The sequence below is a fragment of the Pollicipes pollicipes genome, unplaced genomic scaffold (genome assembly GCF_011947565.3).
Source record: "Pollicipes pollicipes isolate AB1234 unplaced genomic scaffold, Ppol_2.1 Scaffold_6052;HRSCAF=7182_pilon_pilon_pilon, whole genome shotgun sequence".
In the NCBI taxonomy this organism is placed as follows: Eukaryota; Metazoa; Arthropoda; class Thecostraca; order Pollicipedomorpha; family Pollicipedidae; genus Pollicipes; species Pollicipes pollicipes.
The window spans coordinates 10,704,376-10,725,385 of record NW_023596805.1 but is presented as its reverse complement, the minus strand read 5'-3'; the positions used below and the strand labels follow the sequence as shown (position 1 = coordinate 10,725,385).

At 53.7% G+C, this 21,010-nt stretch overlaps 1 protein-coding gene across 1 annotated transcript in view; it reads left to right on the top strand.

The window, feature by feature from the left end:
- Positions 1 to 8,368: 8,368 nt before the first annotated feature.
- LOC119104777 (serine protease svh-1) overlaps positions 8,369 to 21,010 on the top strand; it is a 33,216-nt gene continuing 20,574 nt past the window's right edge. The window contains exons 1-12 of the mRNA XM_037228498.1: positions 8,369 to 8,549; positions 11,935 to 12,044; positions 12,666 to 12,758; positions 13,256 to 13,441; positions 13,761 to 13,918; positions 15,094 to 15,238; positions 15,674 to 15,801; positions 17,012 to 17,163; positions 17,764 to 17,867; positions 18,999 to 19,141; positions 19,551 to 19,711; positions 20,669 to 20,819. Of these exons, the coding sequence (XP_037084393.1) occupies positions 8,481 to 8,549; positions 11,935 to 12,044; positions 12,666 to 12,758; positions 13,256 to 13,441; positions 13,761 to 13,918; positions 15,094 to 15,238; positions 15,674 to 15,801; positions 17,012 to 17,163; positions 17,764 to 17,867; positions 18,999 to 19,141; positions 19,551 to 19,711; positions 20,669 to 20,819 (1,600 nt within the window). The 5' untranslated portion in view covers positions 8,369 to 8,480. The remainder of the gene's footprint in view (positions 8,550 to 11,934; positions 12,045 to 12,665; positions 12,759 to 13,255; positions 13,442 to 13,760; positions 13,919 to 15,093; positions 15,239 to 15,673; positions 15,802 to 17,011; positions 17,164 to 17,763; positions 17,868 to 18,998; positions 19,142 to 19,550; positions 19,712 to 20,668; positions 20,820 to 21,010) is intronic.

Here is a 21,010-nt window from a genome sequence, read left to right as displayed (position 1 = left end):
TTATTTGGAACAGCTCACTGACATGGAACGGACCTTTGTTTCGGCGTCGGCCATCAGCTAGAGTTTTCGCGCACTGACCCTGCGACGGGCTGGGGCGATGCGATGCCTGGATGATGGGCGGACACGCTACACCCGGCCCTGCCGTCGTGTGCGGCTCTGTTTAGCACCGCTGTTTACAGCACCGCTGGTGGCGCCAGCGCCGCCGCCTGCACCACAGGCAGTGATACAGCAGGCGCCGCCAGTGGTACTGAGTACGCCCCCCCCCCCCTCTCCCCCTGCCGCGCTCGTCCGGTGCTGACCGCCCCCTGCGAGGCGGAGGCTGCACTGCCCGCTCTCGTTTTCTGGAAAAACCACCCGCCGGTGTCGGTCAAAAACTGGCAAAACGGTCTCGGATGAGGGTAGGATGTGTCCCAAGCTGATTATGTAACGCGCCGTCAGCTGAACTCAAGGCGTGGACAGGGCCAGCCGGCAGTTTGCATTGTGGTCAGATCGTTGCCGATGGGTTCGGTGAGGGAAGGGATCACAGGAAGGAATCACAGACGGGACTTCCCCAGAACCTGAGAAGTCATCGACGCGCTGATCGCGCCGTCAGCACCCCCCCCCCCCCCCTCTCTCTCTCTCTCTCTCTCTCTCTCTCTCTCTCTCTCTCTCTCTCTCTCTCTCCATCGCCATCGTGCGGAGGAACATGGGAGCGGTCGATGGTCGGCCGAGGTATCCCTCATTTCAGCCCGAGGAACATATGGAGCGGTCGGGGTTCGGCCTAGGTGTCCCCTCATCCCAGCCTGGGGAACATGTGGAACGGTGGGGGTTCGGCCTAGGTGTCCCCTCATCTCAGCCTGAGGAACACGGGAGTGGTCGTGGTTCGGCCTAGGTGTCCCCTCATCTCAGCCTGAGGAACACGGGAGTGGTCGTGGTTCGGTCTAGGTGTCCCCTCATCTCAGCCTGAGGGACATGCGGAACGGTCGGGGTTCGGCCTAGGTGTCCCCTCATCTCAGCCTGAGGGACATGTGGAACGGTCGGGGTTCGGCCTAGGTGTCCCCTCATCTCAGCCTGAGGAACACGGGAGTGGTCGTGGTTCGGCCTAGGTGTTCCCTCATCTCAGCCTGAGGGACATGAGAGTGGTCGGAGTTTGGCCGCGGCGATATTTCATCTCAGCATCACTCGGTTGGTGCGTATGTGCATGTTCATGGTCATGGTATGCATGAGTCGGGCGCCGAGGTTGAGGCTATTTTTCGCCGTGTTATTGCCTATGCCTTTTCAATTATTAACGGGAGAACATGAACAATCATTGATCAGGCTGAGGCGGACAAGCACAGCTTTGGTGGACTGGCGCGGCTTTGGTGGACTGGCACAGCTTTGGTGGACTGGCGCGGCTTTGGTGGACTGGCATGGCTTTGGTGGACTGGCGCGGCTTTGGTGGACTGGCGCGGCTTTGGTGGACTGGCATGGCTTTGGTGGACTGGCACAGCTTTGGTGGACTGGCGCGGCTTTGGTGGACTGGCATGGCTTTGGTGGACTGGCGCGGCTTTGGTGGACTGGCATGGCTTTGGTGGACTGGCGCGGCTTTGGTGGACTGGCATGGCTTTGGTGGACTGGCGCGGCTTTGGTGGACTGGCGCGGCTTTGGTGGACTGGCACGGCCACTGCTGACCGTCGGTTCTGGAGCGGCTCTGGATCTCAGTCCGTGGCCCATCGACATCTGGTGGTAACATCTGACAGACCTCGGCCTGTGGTCCGGTAACATCTGACAGACCTCGGCCTGTGGTCCAGTGACATCTGACGGACCTCGGCCTGTGGTCCAGTGACATCTGACGGACCTCGTCCTGTGGTCCGGTAACATCTGACGGACCTCGGCCTGTGGTCCGGTAACATCTGACGGACCTCGGCCTGTGGTCCGGTAACATCTGACGGACCTCGGCCTGTGGTCCAGTGACATCTGACGGACCTCGGCCTGTGGTCCAGTGACATCTGACAGACCTCGGCCTGTGGTCCGGTGACATCTGACAACGACATTTGACGGTGACATCTGACGGTGACATCTGACAACGACATTTGACGGTGACATCTGACAGACCTCGGCCTGTGGTCCGGTGACATCTGACAACGACATTTGACGGTGACATCTGACGGTGACATCTGACAGACCTCGTCCTGTGGTCCGGTGACATCTGACAGACCTCGGCCTGTGGTCCGGTGACATCTGACAAACCTCGGCCTGTGGTCCGGTGACATCTGACGGTGACATCTGACAACGACATTTGACGGTGACATCTGACAGACCTCGGCCTGTGGTCCGGTGACATCTGACAGACCTCGGCCTGTGGTCCGGTGACATCTGACGGTGACATCTGACAACGACATTTGACGGTGACATCTGACAGACCTCGGCCTGTGGTCCGGTGACATCTGACAACGACATTTGACGGTGACATCTGACGGTGACATCTGACAGACCTCGTCCTGTGGTCCGGTGACATCTGACAGACCTCGTCCTGTGGTCCGGTGACATCTGACGGACCTCGGCCTGTGGTCCGGTGACATCTGACAGACCTCGGCCTGTGGTCCGGTGACATCTGACAGACCTCGGCCTGTGGTCCGGTGACATCTGACGGTGACATCTGACAACGACATTTGACGGTGACATCTGACAGACCTCGGCCTGTGGTCCGGTGACATCTGACAGACCTCGGCCTGTGGTCCGGTGACATCTGACGGTGACATCTGACAACGACATTTGACGGTGACATCTGACAGACCTCGGCCTGTGGTCCGGTGACATCTGACAACGACATTTGACGGTGACATCTGACGGTGACATCTGACAGACCTCGTCCTGTGGTCCGGTGACATCTGACAGACCTCGTCCTGTGGTCCGGTGACATCTGACGGACCTCGGCCTGTGGTCCGGTGACATCTGACGGACCTCGTCCTGTGGTCCGGTGACATCTGACAGACCTCGGCCTGTGGTCTGGTGACATCTGACAGACCTCGGCCTGTGGTCCGGTAACATCTGACAGACCTCGGCCTGTGGTCCGGTGACATCTGACAGACCTCGGCCTGTGGTCTGGTGACATCTGACAGACCTCGGCCTGTGGTCCGGTAACATCTGACAGACCTCGGCCTGTGATCTGGTGACATCTGACAGACCTCGGCCTGTGGTCTGGTGACATCTGACAGACCTCGGCCTGTGGTCTGGTGACATCTGACAGACCTCGGCCTGTGGTCCGGTGACATCTGACGGACCTCGTCCTGTGGTCCGGTGACATCTGACAGACCTCGGCCTGTGGTCTGGTGACATCTGACAGACCTCGGCCTGTGGTCTGGTGACATCTGACAGACCTCGGCCTGTGGTCTGGTGACATCTGGCAGACCTCGTCCTGTGGTCCGGTGACATCTGACAGCGACATCTGACGGTGACATCTGACGGTGACATCTGGCAGAGCTGCACACGGCCCTGGCATGTGAGTCTGTGCACACTTATTTCATGCTAGATGTGTCAATTAGATTCAAAATTTTCAAATTCAGGAAATTCTCGAAGTCTAAGGTAAAAATTGGAAGGACAGGGGAGAAACATGCTATATTTTTTACTTCCAGCATCATTCTGTCGTCCCGCAAATTATCATTCATCTTAACGTATGTAAAGCAGACACACAATGTCTACCCACGATCATCTTCTTTCTTCGATTCGACTGTGAGAATGGAGTTATGCGAGTAGTGACTGGGCTTATTAAATGTAGATATCAGTTATCTGATACTAAAATTACATTTTTTTCGAAATCATCATCCTCGGACACTATTTTGATGGACGGCTGGTCCACCTTGAACTTTAAATTACACTTCGGATGAGATTGTCCAGATTGGCACATTCGTCAGATGCATTATCTCAGGAAGGCCCCTTCCTTGCATCCTTCCTCTGCTCGGAGTCAAATGATAAAATGCGATAAACGACATGCATTGCAACCACAAGTCAGTTGCAGCAATGTCTTAACGAGACCACGTGATTTATATACCGTACGAAAGATATCCAGTCCTCTTCATAACGCCAACGACGCCATGCCTCGCGCGCTTTTCAGCCGCGACCATCCAGATCGACCGTCTCACTTGCCACTTTTACCTGCTTTCAAAGCTGCCGCCTAGGATTTCGTGTGCAAGCCTTGCAACTGGACAAACCTTGGACAAACTGGCCTGACCTCCTCGAATGTTCCCACTGTCCCAAGTCTGCTCGCTCACTTCGTGCGTCAACACGTGTGGCACGAACGCGCGTGCACACGAGAGGTGGTGGGTGACAAAATCACTTCGGAAAAGGTCTGCATTTCCGCACATCGTCTGCACAGCTGTCCGTCTCCCGTGGCTATTTGACGCACCTATTGGGGAGCATCCCCCAGCTTTGCTTTCTCTGCATGTAGCTGGGGCCAGCTTGCGGTCCTTGTGGCCACATCCGGGCTTTCCAAAGCCGACTTTGTTACCGATCACTACCGTCATTTCATGTCACAGACACTAAAAATGTCGAACACGAAATCTCTGGCACGCCGCAAAATCCTGCTAATGGTCCCAGTGCCGAAAGATTGTGTTTCTCTACACATATTCCGTGTTTATATTACAGCTGCGCGCTCTTTCACAGTTTCCTAGGTTCACAGACGACGCAAGACCAACCGAATCATGTGTCGATCTTTGGAACAATGAATCTCACATTCAGGTGGCATTTTGCTCGTAAATTTGACCGATGCGCGACGAACACTTTCATGCAGCTGTTAAGTTTGTGCGTAGGGCTTCCAGTGAGCACGAGAGTCGGGATCAGCCGAATTCATTCGCTGAACCGCAGCGTTTCCAAGACCAAACCGGACATCCTGTTGTGCGCCCCGAATCAGCGGTTCACCATCACGCGAGACCCTGAGTCACGTTGGGCCAGCAGGGGAAGGAGGCCGTCCAGAAGTGGATATCTGAGACCACAAACAGAGGCCGCTTCCACGCAGGGACGTCAGGCAGATGTGGCGTATGTGGTGCGTATGCGTCACCCGGAGTTCCCTCTGTCTTGATAAAAAGACGCGTCCAACGGAAAACGGCATGGTCATGGCACCCATCCATCACGACGCAGGGGGGCATCTTTTGTTCCAGGATGCGTCGGTCACGACTCGTCTGACGTTGAGAGCATGCAGAGCCACGCCGCGCGAGGACAGGCTGGCTTACGAGGACAGGCTGGCTGACGAGGACAGGCTGGCTGACGGGGACAGGCTGGCTGACGGGGACAGGATCGCTGACGAGGACAGGCTGGCTGACGAGGACAGGCTGGCTGACGAGGACAGGCTGGCTGACGAGGACGCGCTGACTGGCGAGGACAGCCTGGCTTGCGAGGACAGGCTGGCTGACAGGAGTCGCGTCGCTGCCGCAATCCACGGCGCTCCCCAATCCGCCCTCTATGCGTACCGATAGGCATTCTTGAGTCATAGCACGCTCCCTGAGCCGCGGCGCATGATCCATGACGGATCTTCGATGTTTGCGACAGCTCAAGTTCGAGCAGGATATCCTGGACAGCGGCAGAGGTGCTTCCGCAGCGTCACAGCGCCGAGCGCGCGCGACACAGCGCTGCGGTCTCTGCATATGGGCAACCGCGGCATGAGTAACAGTCGCCGCGTTCCATAAAAGTTCGTGACGGTGTGCATTCCCCTTAGAAAATAAAGGAATAACGCAGTCACCGTCAGTCACCGCCGGACTGGTAATCAGGGGGGGGGGGGAAGGGGCACAGACCCGTTAGTCTATACAGTTTTATGGACGGACAGGAAGACCTGATACTGAATTATAACGGGATCAGGCTTTGGTGTTTCAACGCCCAGAAGGCCGTTTCGAGAAAACTGTGGCATCTTTCAGAGAAAAAGTTGGAGAATGAACACCACCTAGGTTGTGTTTGGTGGGTAAACATTCTATTCAACCGAATGTTCATCAAGTTTCGCGATGGATTCGGTCATCTATCTCAGTCTCGCAACATCATACAGGCTGACACGATGGCGCCATGAATAATATTAACCGAGATGAGAGATTTCAACGCCGGCATTTTCATCTCGGTTTTGTTAAAGAATTGTCTGGTCCCGTCGAACTGTCGGCTCGAACAATCCGGTTGGATACTGAAGTTTTCTGCTATCCGGAATCCGCCCGGATTATCCATGTCAACCGGTGGATCCGAGATACTGAATCTTGTTCAGCTTGCATCACAGTCCACGCATTAGTGGATCCGAGATACTGAATCTTGTTCAGCTTGCATCGCAGTCCACGCGTTAGTGGATCCGAGATATTGAATCTTGTTCAGCTTGCATCACAGTCCACGCATTAGTGGATCCGAGATATTGAATCTTGTTCAGCTTGCATCACAGTCCACGCATTAGTGGATCCGAGATATTGAATCTTGTTCAGCTTGCATCACAGTCCACGCATTAAATACGAGTTCGGTGCTGTCAAGCCAGCGCAGGCTAACGACAAAGTTCACACGCGGTGTGGTGTGATATCATACCATGCAAACGAGCGAGATGTTCAAAAATATGCCAGTTTTATGTGCAATTTTTACACCTTGTTTTATAATACCAATGAATACGGGCCGAAGAACCGGCCAGATAAAGAGGCAATCATGAGCTGAGCCGGATGGGATCGTGTCTGGATTTACAAACTGAACTGGGCTTTGTCAGGCTGACACTGATGGCATACGATAAGTTGTATGAACCAGGGAAATTGAAATGATTAAATATTTGAACAAGGCATGAACGGCACTGCTCAATTCAAAAATGAGATCTTTACCTGGCCAAGAATCAACACGGACTTGGACCAGCGTCAGAGCAAACATCCCTTCCTATGAGGCATGCCTGCACTGAAGTGCCTCATGATAGAATGTGCGGCCGGATAATTCGCCGAGGTATTTGGTATTGTCCGGCTTATCCGGTATCTCGCCGGATATTCAAATCCAGTCTTCGGTACATGCCTAAATCTGTTACATGCTACCGGTATGTCACCCCCCCCCCCCCTCCTTCAACCGATCCAGGGCGCATATGATTCATGCATGCATAAACAGGTGCCGAGGATTTTGTGCCACTGTTCACTGTCTCTCAATTTTTATTTCAAAATGCTTTCGGGGCTAGAACGGTCCGAACGTGGGCAATTACATGTCTGCTTCCACCGGTCTGTTCTGATATTACCTTTGCCATATGGTAAGGAAGCTCTCGCTGGTCAAGCAGCTAATTTGACCGACCGGGAAGCACACACTTACCGCACCGTCCTTTATGCAGACGATCGCCATACGTTTTCCTTTCTAATCTCACTAGCAGTCAACACCTACGTAGGCAAGCACGTGCTTACTTCTTGCACTCTACGTGCGTACCCTGGTCGTAGAGCGCCATTGCGAGATCCTTATCACTCAAAATATCAGAAACTTCAGCTAGTTAAATTCACAGCTGCTACTTCAAAAAGAAAAAATGCTAAGCCTATCCCCTGTACTAAAGCGACACACTGGTCACTACATTTTACGTGAAGGGCCTTACTTGCCGCGTAAGGCATCAATGGTTTGCATTTTATTTGCAGATCAGGGGGTTATCAATGGCAGCATTTATACTTTCTTCGCTATACGCTTAACCACAGTGTAAATTAAGCGTTCTCGCTATTCCATGATTATTAATGAACCTACTGAAAGAAATTTCAATCACACCCGAAGAAAACGTTGCAAGCAGTCGTGATTCAGCTTCATCAACGGGGAATGAAGCCAACAATTCTGCTGCTACCAGTCATGATTAAGGAGTGTCTGTACTGTATCATGGTAAACTATATATTCTCCGACTCTGAAATGACAGGTTCGCACCGTGTCATTGTCTACTTATGTGAACTGAGCGTTTGCATCATTTTGTGATATATAACACGTTGTGGACGGGAGAGGTAAGGTAACGACTGGTAAGGTAGAGGTAGAGGTAAGAGGTAAGAGGTAACGACTGGTAATTTTACACTTTTATGTAAAATCGGTAAAGTCATAAGTATTTTGTCGCTGTGTTTGCTGCGGCCATCGTTTCACCTACAACGCAATACGTACACCCTGCACGTTGCCAAACGTTTTATGAATAGGAAATTCTGAGTTATGCTTATGTAATTGAACCTGGATTAACGAACGCATATCACATCGTCAGTGGTACCAGACCGATGCAAGACTATCCGGCTAATCTACGCACAGCTAATTTTAACTGATATCCTTCCCACTGCACTAGCGTATCGTCTCCCATTATATTCAGGAAAATGTGACCAGAGAGTGACACGCAGGCGTTACCCTCTTTTTGCCCGCGGCCCCGAGGTGTTTATTTATACGGAGGCGCTGGAGTGGGCTAGAGCAGTGGTGGAGCGCGGGCGGCGCGTCTCGGTTCGTCACAGTCGTCACGCGGTGACAGTCAGGGTCGCGTGTCACACCGGTGTCCGTGCTGCGAGCGGTGATCAGTGACCTTGGGTCGTACGGGTGCCACCATGAGGGTGAAGCTGCTGTTGCCGCTGCTGTCGCTGCTGCTGCTCTTCACCGTCCTGACTGCCGAGCCGGTGAGCGTTTGCGAGAGCGCTCCTCACGAGGCTAGTTCGTCTCTTCTTGAGCTCGGCTAGCTCGTAGCTCCCTTAGCCGAGCTCGCTGACGCCGATCGCTGCAGCTGCAGATAGCGATGTGGCGTGCAGCGGTTTCCTGTCCCAGTCGTCCTTCACCCGCCTGCGACGATCCGTTTTCCTGTCCTCTTTTTCATCCTCGGCTACTTTTGGATTGCGTTTTCCGCGCGCTGCACATGTCGCCAGCGCGCTTCGCTGGACAGGGACTCGTCTTGCGTGCGACACTGAAGGCCCTGGTGACCGGCGACCCGCTGAGCGATAAGCATAACCGGTCCTGAGGGCTGATTCACGCCACAGTTGTGCTTTGTGACGCGGTGTGACACAAGTATTGTGTCAGCTGAGAGCGCCCCTTCAGTCTGCTCTGCTGATGGACAAGACGGCGAATGACATGACCTCGACCGGAGCGGAGGTCATAGGTCACAGAGGTCTGGCAGGGAGGGATGTTACAAATGTACTGGGTATGCAACCGCTGGTCTTTTGACCACGTCGCTTTACATGAATGCAAATACTATTTTGAAAATGTCATTTCAGGTACATCAATGGCTAGTTGCCCTTTCACAGTTCGCAAGCGAACATAATGCACCATATGACCACCGATACCCCCTGCTATCGCGCAAAGTGCAACATTATTCCAATGCGTAAAATTAGTCAATGACTTTCAACATGAGTGATATGATGTGACAGACGGGCACCGGTCAAACAACGTTCCTATCGTTTTTAAAACACAGAGCGATGACGGCTCACGAGTTTGGCTGGCTTGCGCTTGATTGTTGCCATCAGGGTCAATTTGATGATTGCAACAGAGTGAACCCGGCGGCGTTACCGACATTGAACTCTGCTGGAGCATAAACAGACTGACTGTGACGTCACGGGAATTCCGGTCTCCAACCAAACTGACCGAAATCGGCTAGTGCTGTTCAACTGCATGACTCTTTGTTCGTGGAAAGTAGCTGATAATGGTAGCGGTCAGCGGACACGAGAACGTATCGTCGCTCGACACATTATTGGTTTGCATCACATCGCAATTACTGGTGATGCACTGCAGCTGCCACTGCAGCCACTGCACTGCACTGCACTGCAGCCGCCACTGCACTGCCCACGGACAAGCCAGGGGCAGAGGGAGGGGGGGGGGGGGGGGGGCACGGGACAAGCAGCTGAGAGTGTCAGCACCGGGCTTGTTCGGCGGCCACTTGCCGCCGCACTAGAACGTCAACCGTCGCTAGGCGTAAGTCGCCTTTCGAGCATTTCACGCTACGTGCGGAACCGTTTAACGGATCCCGATCAAGTTTGCTTAGTGTGCTATTAAACCTTTTTATGCCTAATGTGAATTTCAATCATTACTCTCCAAGTTACCGAGCTATGACCTCGTCCTCAATAGTATGCACAGCAAAATAGTGGAAAATAAGCGCTTCAAGAATGTAATGCTATGGTTGTGCACCTTATCTTCTCGTGGCTTCGACAGCTACAGTGAGGCTGTGAAGAGGTTGCATCGACCATTTCACATCAACATTAGTAGGCACAAACCTGATTTGTTATCAAATCTGAAATGCACAAAAACTAGAACAAACAGGAGCGTAATCCATAGACTGTTGTCAGGTGTATCAAAGTAGCCGGGAAAATATTACTCCGGAACCGTTTTCGTAATCCGTCAACCGGTCAATTCGCGACATAAAATGGCAGCAAGCCATGCATGGAAACGAAACAAACACGCTCCTATAGCGAAGCCCGCTAGCGATTTGAATAGATTTGAGGAGAAATGGTGGGTTTCACTCTGGTTCATTGCACTTTTCGTGAATTTCACATCTGACAGCTAGGTCGATCCATATCTAATATATATGTATATATATATATATATATATATATATATATATATATATATATATATATCTAATAGAATGAAATGGTGAAAAGGGTTTTCACAAGCATTAAGATTTAATACGTTCCCAAAAATACTAGATTCTTATGGCTGGGATCATTCTATGTTCGCGCAGGTTGCGCAGTTTTCCTCAAGCGTTTTCAGCTTTGATGAGCTAGAATTGCCGACGGACTACAGCTGGGCAGGAAATTTGGATCGACCAACGGGTGATGATGTGCATACCTTCGGAATGCCGACCCATTATGCTAACTGTTGCAGGATGACACTAAGGCAGCTTCCTATTCATATAGCGACCTATTCCCCGATAACTTTAATAAAAAGCGGGTCGAGTTCTGGAAGCCATAGGTTTTGTTGCATCTTGCTGCAGGTTGAGCCATTTTTTATCGACAGTGCCCAGCGCTTTGTCAGAGTAATTTTAGGCAATGCCGTTCCGTATCCCATGTCGCACATCTCTCTCAAAAAAGACCCTGGCAGTTAACAAACTTTGAACTAGAACGCAACTATTGGTATATAGTAACAGTAAGATCACGCAATGTCAAGATCAAATTATGTCATAGTGCAAAGCATGCCAAAACATGCTGACTTTTTATGGCAGCACAATTCATATGTGAGTTTACGCCAAAAGTACCGCTGTATGCGCATGCAGATTACTAGGTGGAAGTGACACAAGACCTTGGTCACATAAGTCACGGTTTTAAAGATAGCACAGAATAACTGCACCGACAATGTCGCGGGTCAGACCATGTCAAGGTGGTGATGGAGACCCAGGGGCCCCAGATGACGTTAACGCCCCTTGGAGGTAAATGACAACATACTCAGATCTCAGCCAGCTCAACTCGTCGACATGATGAGCTGTGAGATGTTCCAAAAGTTGTTTGAGGTGGTATGACTCAACGTGACGTGATATAGGCGTGGGATAGAAGGTGATCGGTGGGTGTGGTGGACATCCACCTTCCGAGAAAGCTGAGTGTTAACGCTGTCGAAACGCATGGAAAGAATCGACTCCAAAACATTCGTTTTGGAACTCCTATTTCGTTGGACGTTTCGTCACTTTTGTGACAGCCCATTATCATATTGCGTTTAGAATCATCGAAAGAAAACTGTATAACTGATGCTCTTTCTACTGTTCTCTTTTTTCTTGCGAGCATGCAGTACATGACATCAACTCGCTGCTTCCCTGATCATAATGTTCCATCTGAGCGAATTGCTGGGGCTGGGGTTGGAGATCAGGGTTGAGGTGCGGTGACGGGGATATGTTATATGCCACCTAGCACGCTATGCAAGGTGATAAAACCACCGAGGCTGACAAAGGTTAACCCTGCTCACAAGCATCCGGCCATGGGAAATCGCTATCTAAATTTGCGTATCATCATTCAGCCCGTTGATGAACCGAATTGTACTTACATAGACATCAGCATAACACATTGACATGCCGTCTTGTGTTGTTGCCAGATATTGTTTCCTGACAACCCCGAGTATCCGTCGTATAAGGACCGCACCACCACTAGCACCAGACCGCCGTTGGTGGTGCACAACCCCCGGCAGCAGAAGAGCCTTTTCAGGTGAGTGCAGCCATGTCGCGCAGCGACACACCCAGGTCAAGGACAGAGGATGAGGCAGGAAAGGATGATTAACTTCTCACAAGGTACTCCGCATGACTGTCAGTTGACGACGTTCCTAAAGCGTCTCGCTTCAGTTTGTTTCGAGCGCACCCTGGCATTATGTGACGTCGCATGTTAAGTCATCCGGAAGACACTGAGTCTAAACGGAAAACACTGCCGCCAGGACATTTGGCACGATTGCTGCTCATGAATCAGCCATGTCATGTTCGCTGAGATTTTGCGTGCCTTGAAATTCGTTCAGATCTGCATCCTACTATCATTCCTTTTGAAATCGGCCGAGCGTTTGCGGCGCAGTTGCCACTGTGGCTCAAGAGCGGAAGATGCGTGGCAAGATGAGCGCGTGCGCAACAACACAGAACACCACGCAAGCCACGATCACTTTGTGTACTGGACCGTGAAGTATTATCAAAAGGCGGCTAGTGACTTCCTGACGTGACCTTCTGCACATGCTGAGGTGACAGGCAACCTCATGTATCCCCGGGGGCGATCAGTGACCTGGCGCATCCCCTCCGTTCATGCGGGGGTAATCAGTGACCCGACCTGACCCCTCGTTCGGTGCAGGGGCGGAGGGGCACGCGCACCGGGAGCAGACCCGAACCGGAAGAAGCAGTTGACGCCCGTTATCACCACTCGGAAGTCACAGCGCAACTTCCGGTAAGTCTAGTGACAGTGGCGCGACGCGACGCGTGGGCGCAGCGTGCGGTGTCGGGGTGCGGTGTCCTCAGGCAGCGCGACGGCGGTGCTTCCTGCGAGAGGTGTTCCGGGTTTGTCTGCCACAAAGGCAACAGGAGATTGTGGTGTCGCGAAATGGACTTCCTGGGTGGTGATGAATGACCAAGAAATATGGATGCTCGCAGAATCGCGAAGGCTTGCATGACAAACTAAGCAGCGGTGCACTGACTAAATCCCACCGTGTCTCACATATGGTGAATAAATTTAGGCCAAAGCGCTTAAACTGCAACCTTGAGATTAAGCCGGCGAGTAAATGGAACGCCTGAAGCGGGGGTGGCTGGATGGCAGCCGAACCGAGCGACATCCGTCAGATGTGCGCCAGCCAGACTCGCGCTGTCTCAACTGACACTGGACCGTCAGCGGTCGTTCAGTCAGGGCCAGTCACCGCTCTCAGCTGACGGCTGACCTGTTACCGCCAGGTACGACCAGCGGCGGCGGGAGCAACAGCGCAACTCGAACCTGCCGCTGGTGGGCGTGCTGCCATCTGGTGGCGACCTCCGCAGCGCGGGCAGCCGGCCGTCGCCGGTCACCACTCGGGACGGCACGCCTGTCGTCATGGAGATGGGCGCTAACGTGGGCCGGCAGTGTCCACGGCCAACCGGCAGGTCAGACGTCACCGCCTCGTGGAGGTCGGCCTCGCTGTCTCGCGCTCCAGACCGGCTGATGAGTGCTGTAGGTGTGCGACCGCGCGTCGGTGTCGATGCGCCAGATGTCACGCATTGTCAGCAGGAGCATGCAGACGCCAAACGATGTCGAACTGTCGGCGGATGTCAGTGATGTGTGGCTACTTCATGTGGAAGTTGCCGTCACAGCTCGGTATGTCGCTGAGGGCGGGGCCGGAAGTCCTCATGCGCTGGTGACCAACTCCACAGCCCCTCAGAAAGAGTCCGGCGTCTCGGACCAACGCAGTCCCCCGGTTGGCAGGTTCCCGATCATGCGCCAATGCGGCAAGTACCTCGAGTGCTCGTTCAACACGGGCTACGTGCGCTCCTGTTCGCCGGGCACGCTGTTCGACTACCGCAGCACCACCTGCAACTTCCCGCACGAGGTCCGCTGCGTCGACGACTTCGAGCTGTACGACGGTGAGGGTAGCAGCTGCGCGTGAGGGTGAAGAGGTTCGAGGGTGATGAAGAGCGACGAGAGACAGTGGTGTGAGGATGATGAGTTTCACAGGGCGTTGAAGAGTGGCGAGATCCACTCGGGTCAGGCTGATGGAATCGACGGCTGGTTAGAACTGGCGGCGATCGCTCGAATGATGTGGAGCTCCGTAGAGTGTTCGGAGGCGTCAGATCCACTTGGATATTAGTTATGGGTTATGGATATTAGATATAAAGTGGTAACTAGAAGCGGTGATATGCGTCTATTGTGGAGTATTTTGATCCGCGGGATGTTGAAAGACATTCGTAAGATCCATGGCAGGGTGATAACAGGCGACATGTTCTTGGTGTCGATTTAAGGCACAAGCTTTACTCTGTATTCGCATCATGTAGTAAGAAGAAAAATAATGACGTGGAAATCATGACCGGATAGCAACAGATCAGAGGGGGACCAAATATATATCAATCCTCATGGTATTGTGACCCTGAGTAAGCATTCATCTCGGACAGTTTTTTCGCTTGTTTTGATTGTGGAGCACGATCCGTTTATTTACAGCTGGAGGCGGTGCTCTGCTGCCAGTAAGTCCAGGAAATAGGTCACAGGGAATATGAGGCCAACTCCGGGCATGTGCCAAGTGGACGTCAAGGGGGCGGCTGACCTTGTGCTTGACCTTGGGCATGACCTGCGTACGACATTGACTCGTGATTCCGTGGGATTGGTGATGCGACATCCGACATGTCACTGGCTGGTCGGGGCGTGACCGCGGACCTTTTTGTGCAGTCTGAGACTGGTGACACAGCACCAGACCTTTGTGACGAGGCCGGTAGTCTGTGACTGACCCCTGCCCCCTGTGACCCTGTCCGCGACCGCACGCACCGCGGCCCAGGTGACTATCCGCTCTGGTGCTTGACCCCTGATCCCTGTGACCTTGTCCGCGGCTGCAGGCTCCGCGGACCAGGTGATCCTCCGCTCCGGTGCCTGACCTTGACCCCTGTGACCCCGTCCGCCGCCGCAGGCCCTGTGGACCAGGTGATCCTCCGCTCCGATGCCTGACCGCTGATCCCTGTGACCCTGTCTGTGACCGCAGGCTCCGCAGACCAGGTGATACTCCGCTCCGATGCCTGACCCCTGACCCCTGTGACCCCGTCCGCCGCCGCAGGCTCTGTGGACCAGGTGAGCGCCGCCTCCACGCTGCCTCCACTGACGCCCTCAGTCATGGAGCGTCCCACCGCCAGCATCAACCCGGACGGCAGCGTCTCCTCGCAGTGTCCGCTGCCGGCCGGCATGTTCGCCGTGCCGGGCAGGTGTGTGCCGACCGACCTCCGGAAGGGCGGCGCCTCGGCCTCAGACGCCACGGGACGCGTTCGGGACGCACTCACTCAGTGTTGCTCACCGAACATTGAGCGTAACAACACGGATGCCCGGTGCTTCAACAGTGATAGCATAGTTACAGCAGTAACATTTGTATACATAGCACTTGTTGAAACGCGAAATTTCATGATTTTGGTCTTTTTGTGGCGGGGGTTGGGGGTGGGGGTGGTGTTGCTTGTGGTAGGTTCATAAACGGAATGTTTTCCCATTAATTATTTTACTTTATTCAGCTCGCACCGAAGGAGATCAAACGAACGTGTGACGTCACCAGAACACGTGCCATGCGCAGCGTAAACCCTATTGTTGCACAGGCTGACGGTACATATACGCGGAGCAGTGTGTGACGTCACTGGTTGTGTTACCGGCAGGTGCGGAGAGTTTCTTAACTGCTGGAACGGCCGCGGCCACGTGCAGCGCTGCGCTCCGGGAACGCTGTTCAACTGCCACACGGAGAAGTGCGACTTTCCGCACAAAGTTCGCTGCGTGCAGCGTGACAGTGAGTGGCGCAAGCTGCTGCCGACACGGCCGAGCGAACAGGCGCTGCCTGTGACGTCAGCGACGTCGCTCTGGCGAGCGCGCGGTATTTTCACGTGGGCAGTTGCGCAATGAGGCGTGTCTCGCAGCCAGGGCGCCCATCAGACGGCTGATCTCTTGATGTGCACGCAGAGGGGGTTGGGGTTGGGGGGGGGGGGGGGCTGACTGGAGCGTGTGTGTATCCTGGAGTGCCGCTCTGTAGTTTGGTTTGTGGAACGCAGACGCAACGTCGTCATGGCCGATTAGGTACACAGTGAGGGATGGTTTAGGGATTGACAAAAGTTTCCTGTCATGAGCTTTTTTACGCCTTTGAGACGTGGCTCAGCACTATTCTCCCGATTTTACATGATTCAGATACACGTTCTCGGCAGTCAATGGGGATAATTTCTCAAAATGGTTGAGCAAAATATGCACTCCTTCCTTCCTTTTATGTAGCGGGAGCGGACCCAGGAACTCACCGATTCACGGGATCGTGCTTTGGTGTTGAGCTCCATACGGCCTCATGAACCGCTGTCCTGGAATTTCAGTCACCAGGTTCCCCATTTTTTGTTGTTGAAAATGACAAACTTTAAAGCTACATACATTATGCTGTGCCATTTCTATGGGTCCGTGATATACGCTCAAGCCGTTGAGGCCATGGGGAGCGCAAAATGGCCCGATGCCGACGAGCCCTAAAACATGAAATCACCACCACCACATGACGTCATTGGTCCCCGGTCAATTTTAAAGGGCTCTGTAATTTTTCACGCTCGTGAGACTCTCAGTTTGTCACGATGGTGGGCTGGATCCCCGACAAACATTCCTTGTAATACTGCTCCTGGACCACGCAGCACGCGTTCAGCATCTCCACGTAAGGCAGTGTTTCCGAAAACAATTGCATTGAGAGCAGTTCTCCACTATTTCCGAAGCTCATCCCGGGTAAATATGAATCGATGCGCCCATGCCTCATACTGAATCTTGTCGCCGTTTTGAAGGGACTGGTCGTCCAGAAGCTGCGCACTATGGCCGATCGACTGACCAACGTGTCCGTCATTGGCAAATTAGCATTCACACCAAAAGGAAACATATTCTCCCAGATACATACCAGCACGCCCACACACAGCAACTGTTTCGTAATTTCCGACCGCTCTCCAATCGCAGGCCGTTCCGTAACCGCTGCATGCTCCTGGCAGGGGTGCAGGCGCCCATGATCGACATCTCGGAGTTCGCGCGGTTCGGTCCGTCTGGCTCGGCAGGTGTCGCTGCCCGCTCAAGGTTCGGCGCCGTGATGGCGCCACCGTCGGGCCAGCGACTCCGCATCCGCGGCGGCCGCTCCATCGCCCAGGTGGGTCTGGTGGCGGAGTCCGTGACAGTGGAGCCCGTTCGTTCGGTCCGCACCTCTCAATGAGCCTGGAGCAGGGACGCCGTACCTCTCGCTGACCCTGGAGCAGCGACGCCACAGCTCTCACTGACCCTGGATCAGGGACGCTGCACCTCTCACTGAGCCTGGAGAAAGGATGCCGTACCTCTCACTGAAATTGGAGCAGGGACGGGCGGAGGAGGAAGAGACAGGAATGGGATAGAGTAGAAAGGATGCCGTCCTTATCTCTGGAAAAGGTTATCATCAAATCCACCTACGGCGTTTCATGGAACGAATCCGGGTAACACCCGCATTTCCCCCATTGCCTGAGGGAACGTGCCGGGACTGACAAGACTGCACGCATGTCTCGAAGACTTTATTTGACATCGTGATCTCGGTTGGTATTTGCGAGGTCTAATGTGGGTTTAATCCGCTTAAATGCTCATACCCGTGGCTGCTTGTGTACAGGAACACGGTCCATTAGTTTGGTCAAGCCATGTCAGCATGTACTCGCATTGTTCCATGCTTAAAGTCTGGACAAGTCAGTCAGGTCAGTCAGTCACGCTGCTCGCGCGCCTTCGGCAGGGTTATGTTCAGCTGTACCACGAGGGCCAGTGGAACCACATCTGCGAGAACGGCTTCGATCATCACATGGCTGACACTGTCTGCTGGGACCTGGGATTCACAAGGTCAGTGTCTGCTGGGACCTGGGATTCACACGGTCGGTGTGCGCTGGGACCTCAGCATCACACAGCCACTGTGCGCTGGGACCTCGGCATCACACAGTCAGTGTACGCTGGCACCTCGACTTCACACAGGCAGTGCACGCTGAGACCTCGACTTCGCACAGCCAGTGTGCGCTGGGACCCCAGCATCACACAGCCACTGTGCGCTGGGACCTCAGCATCACACAGCCAGTGTGCGCTGGGACCTCGGCATCACACAGCCACTGTGCGCTGGGACCTCAGCATCACACAGCCAGTGCGCGCTGGGACCCCAGGCTCACACAGTCAGTGTACGCTGGCACCTCGACTTCACACAGGCAGTGCACGCTGATACCTCGACTTGGCACAGCCAGTTTACGCTGAGACCTCGACTTTCCGCAGCCAGTTTACACTGAGACCCCGATTCCACACAGTCAGTGCGCGCTGAGACCTCGACCTCACACAGCCAGTGTACACTGAGACCTCGACTTCCCACAGCCAGTGTACGCTGGAACCTTCACGTTTCTTAGCTAGCATTGTTCCATTCCCTTTTTGGGGCCGTCCATAAGTCACGTGATGCACGGGGAGCGCCTTTTAAGAGCGTGCACAAACCTTAAAAGGAAGGGTAATGGGACAGCTACGTTCAGGTGGGGGTGCAAATCGTGCCAAAATATCCACGAAAACTATTTACCTTCCCTAAAGTCGGAGAGCGCTGGCTTCATCCGCTAGTCGGCGACACGCCCGTTAATGGTTTTCATCTCTTGCTCAATATGGGCGCAAAATGAGCTCAGTAGTCGGTGCATCCTTAAACACCAATAAGAAAATAACTACGAATGCATCTGTAGCTCAATTAGGAACTAACTGGACGTTCCTTTTGAGTAATGTTTCTATTCTGGGCCGGTGCGTTTGTGGCGCGTGAGGTTTGATTGCTTCAACTTTGCTTAGGAACTTTTTTCCCGACGTCAACAGTGCATAACCAGACAGAAGTGGCAAATGGCTAATGGTTACAAATGGCTAAGAAATATGTAACATAACTTATGAACGGTCCCAATAAAAGATGCGCTCATTTTATATTTCGAGACACCTTAGACCAACATACGCGATGCCTTTTGCCAGAGGCTCGAAACAACTGAGCATGAAGACATCTCTCCGCTTCAAGCTGGACAAGAGCAACCGTCTGCTGTCGCTGGACTGCACGGGCGATGAGATGCACATTTACGAGTGTCAGAAGAGAGCGCAGGACACCTGCAAAGTCGTGGGTTCGTAATTCAGGCGTATCATCTAGATATCGCGCTTAGTTGTTCCCATTTAACCATTCTGCTCGCTTTAGGACTATGCGTGCTATCCCGGTTTGCTACCCTGCAGCAGCCACCCATGACCCACCATGGGACACTTTCGATCATAGCTGTGATTTAAACACACAAAGGCCGTGTTGTCAGCCATCAGTCGAATCACGCGGAACGTGCGGCCCTCCTCGAGGACGCTAGGCGTCCTCAGTACTAAACTTTCTGCTCCCTCCCGTCGAACTAACACCAAAAACATTCTATAGTTTCCCACTTTCAATTCCTCTTCCAATTATTCTTTCCGTGGCGGCCGCGCAGTAGGTAACCCACTTCAGGGGTCCCATATGGGGACATTCACTGATCTGTGCCATTCGCCGCGCGCCAGGTGTCCGCTGCGAGGAGAACACACTCTCGTCATGCCCGGAGGGCTACACTTTGTTCGAGGAGCACTGCTATAAGGTCCACCCTACCCAGCCCACGTCACGTCAAGACGCCCTGATGACCTGCGAGAGGGAGGGCGGCAGCCTGCTCGCCATCGAGAGCCAGGTGGGTGTCGACAGCCGCCGCCTTGTGATTTGAGCCAGTTTATTCCGGCTTCGCACTGCCCCCACGGCGATGTGTTGCTGGAGAGATCTGTATGTGAAACATGGCAGGTGCTGGAGATTTCTTCCATAATAATGCGCTGAAAAAATCGCAAAAAATCCATGAATGTACTTGGATATCATGAATTATCATGTGAATTCTGATTTAACCCGTTTCTATGACAGACAAACGTTGCCCCCGCATGGCCGGCGTGGCGTGGCCGTCACTTCATGATATAGATGCCTTGCCATGCCGCGTGTTGCAGTGTTCACCTGCTTGCTACTCTGTTTGTACTCGCTGTCATCTTGATCACATCTCTTTCCTTGTCCGATGTGTGGAAGGCTTCAACTTGACCCGAGCTATTGCCCTGGTCGATGAATAGAATAAACAGATATGCATTTACTTTTAGACTTTGACACACATATTTAGGCTCGGATGCACACTGGGCGGCGTATTACTGCCTGCACAGCTGGGGAGTCCCCCGGATCCCGGACCCCGGATCCTAGCTCTGAGCTGCACAACCCCAAACTATGCGGTTGGCTCCTTCATCTCCCACCATACCGCTCCTGTTGATCCCCTCAACAGACTCGGAGGGCCACCAAGCCTTCCAACGGACCGCCAGACCACATACCGCTCCTGCCGATCCTCTCAACGGACCCTGCAGGTATGACCAGAGCAGACTCTGAGAGCCACCGCGTCCTCCGCCGGACCGACCCACCCGCCGCCACTGCCGACATCGGGCTGACATCAGCCCACCGACACACTGTTGCAGTATTGAGCCATGCACTTCCTGAGTTCATGAGCGCCGACACCACAGGCGGAGCCAGGACCTATGAAGGTCACCTGCCGCTAAAAATGAACCCGGATTTTGTGTGACAAGCCGGCCACGTTAACCCACTCGGCTACTGCGTCTGCGGACAGGCGGAGAGCGACTTTGTGAGCGAACTGCTGCAGTACCTGCCCAACATCGGCTGTCTACATACGTCTGGCGTGGGTGTCAACATCTTCCGCCGGGTCGTCTGGATCTGGGAGAACTCCTCCGATGCCGTCGACTTCCAGCGCTGGTGGCCAGGTGCGGACCGAGCGGGGAGCGGCGCCCCTCCGCCTGTGGAGAGGAATGTTAGGCTGTGCCGCCTTACTGCTGTGTAAGGCGGGACAGTCCCTGAAAGCGGGGAGAAGTGCCCCTCCGCCCACGGGGCCGGGTGTCAGGCTGTGCCGCCTGGCTGCTGTGTGAAGCGAGGCGGTCCCTGAAAAAAAAACAAC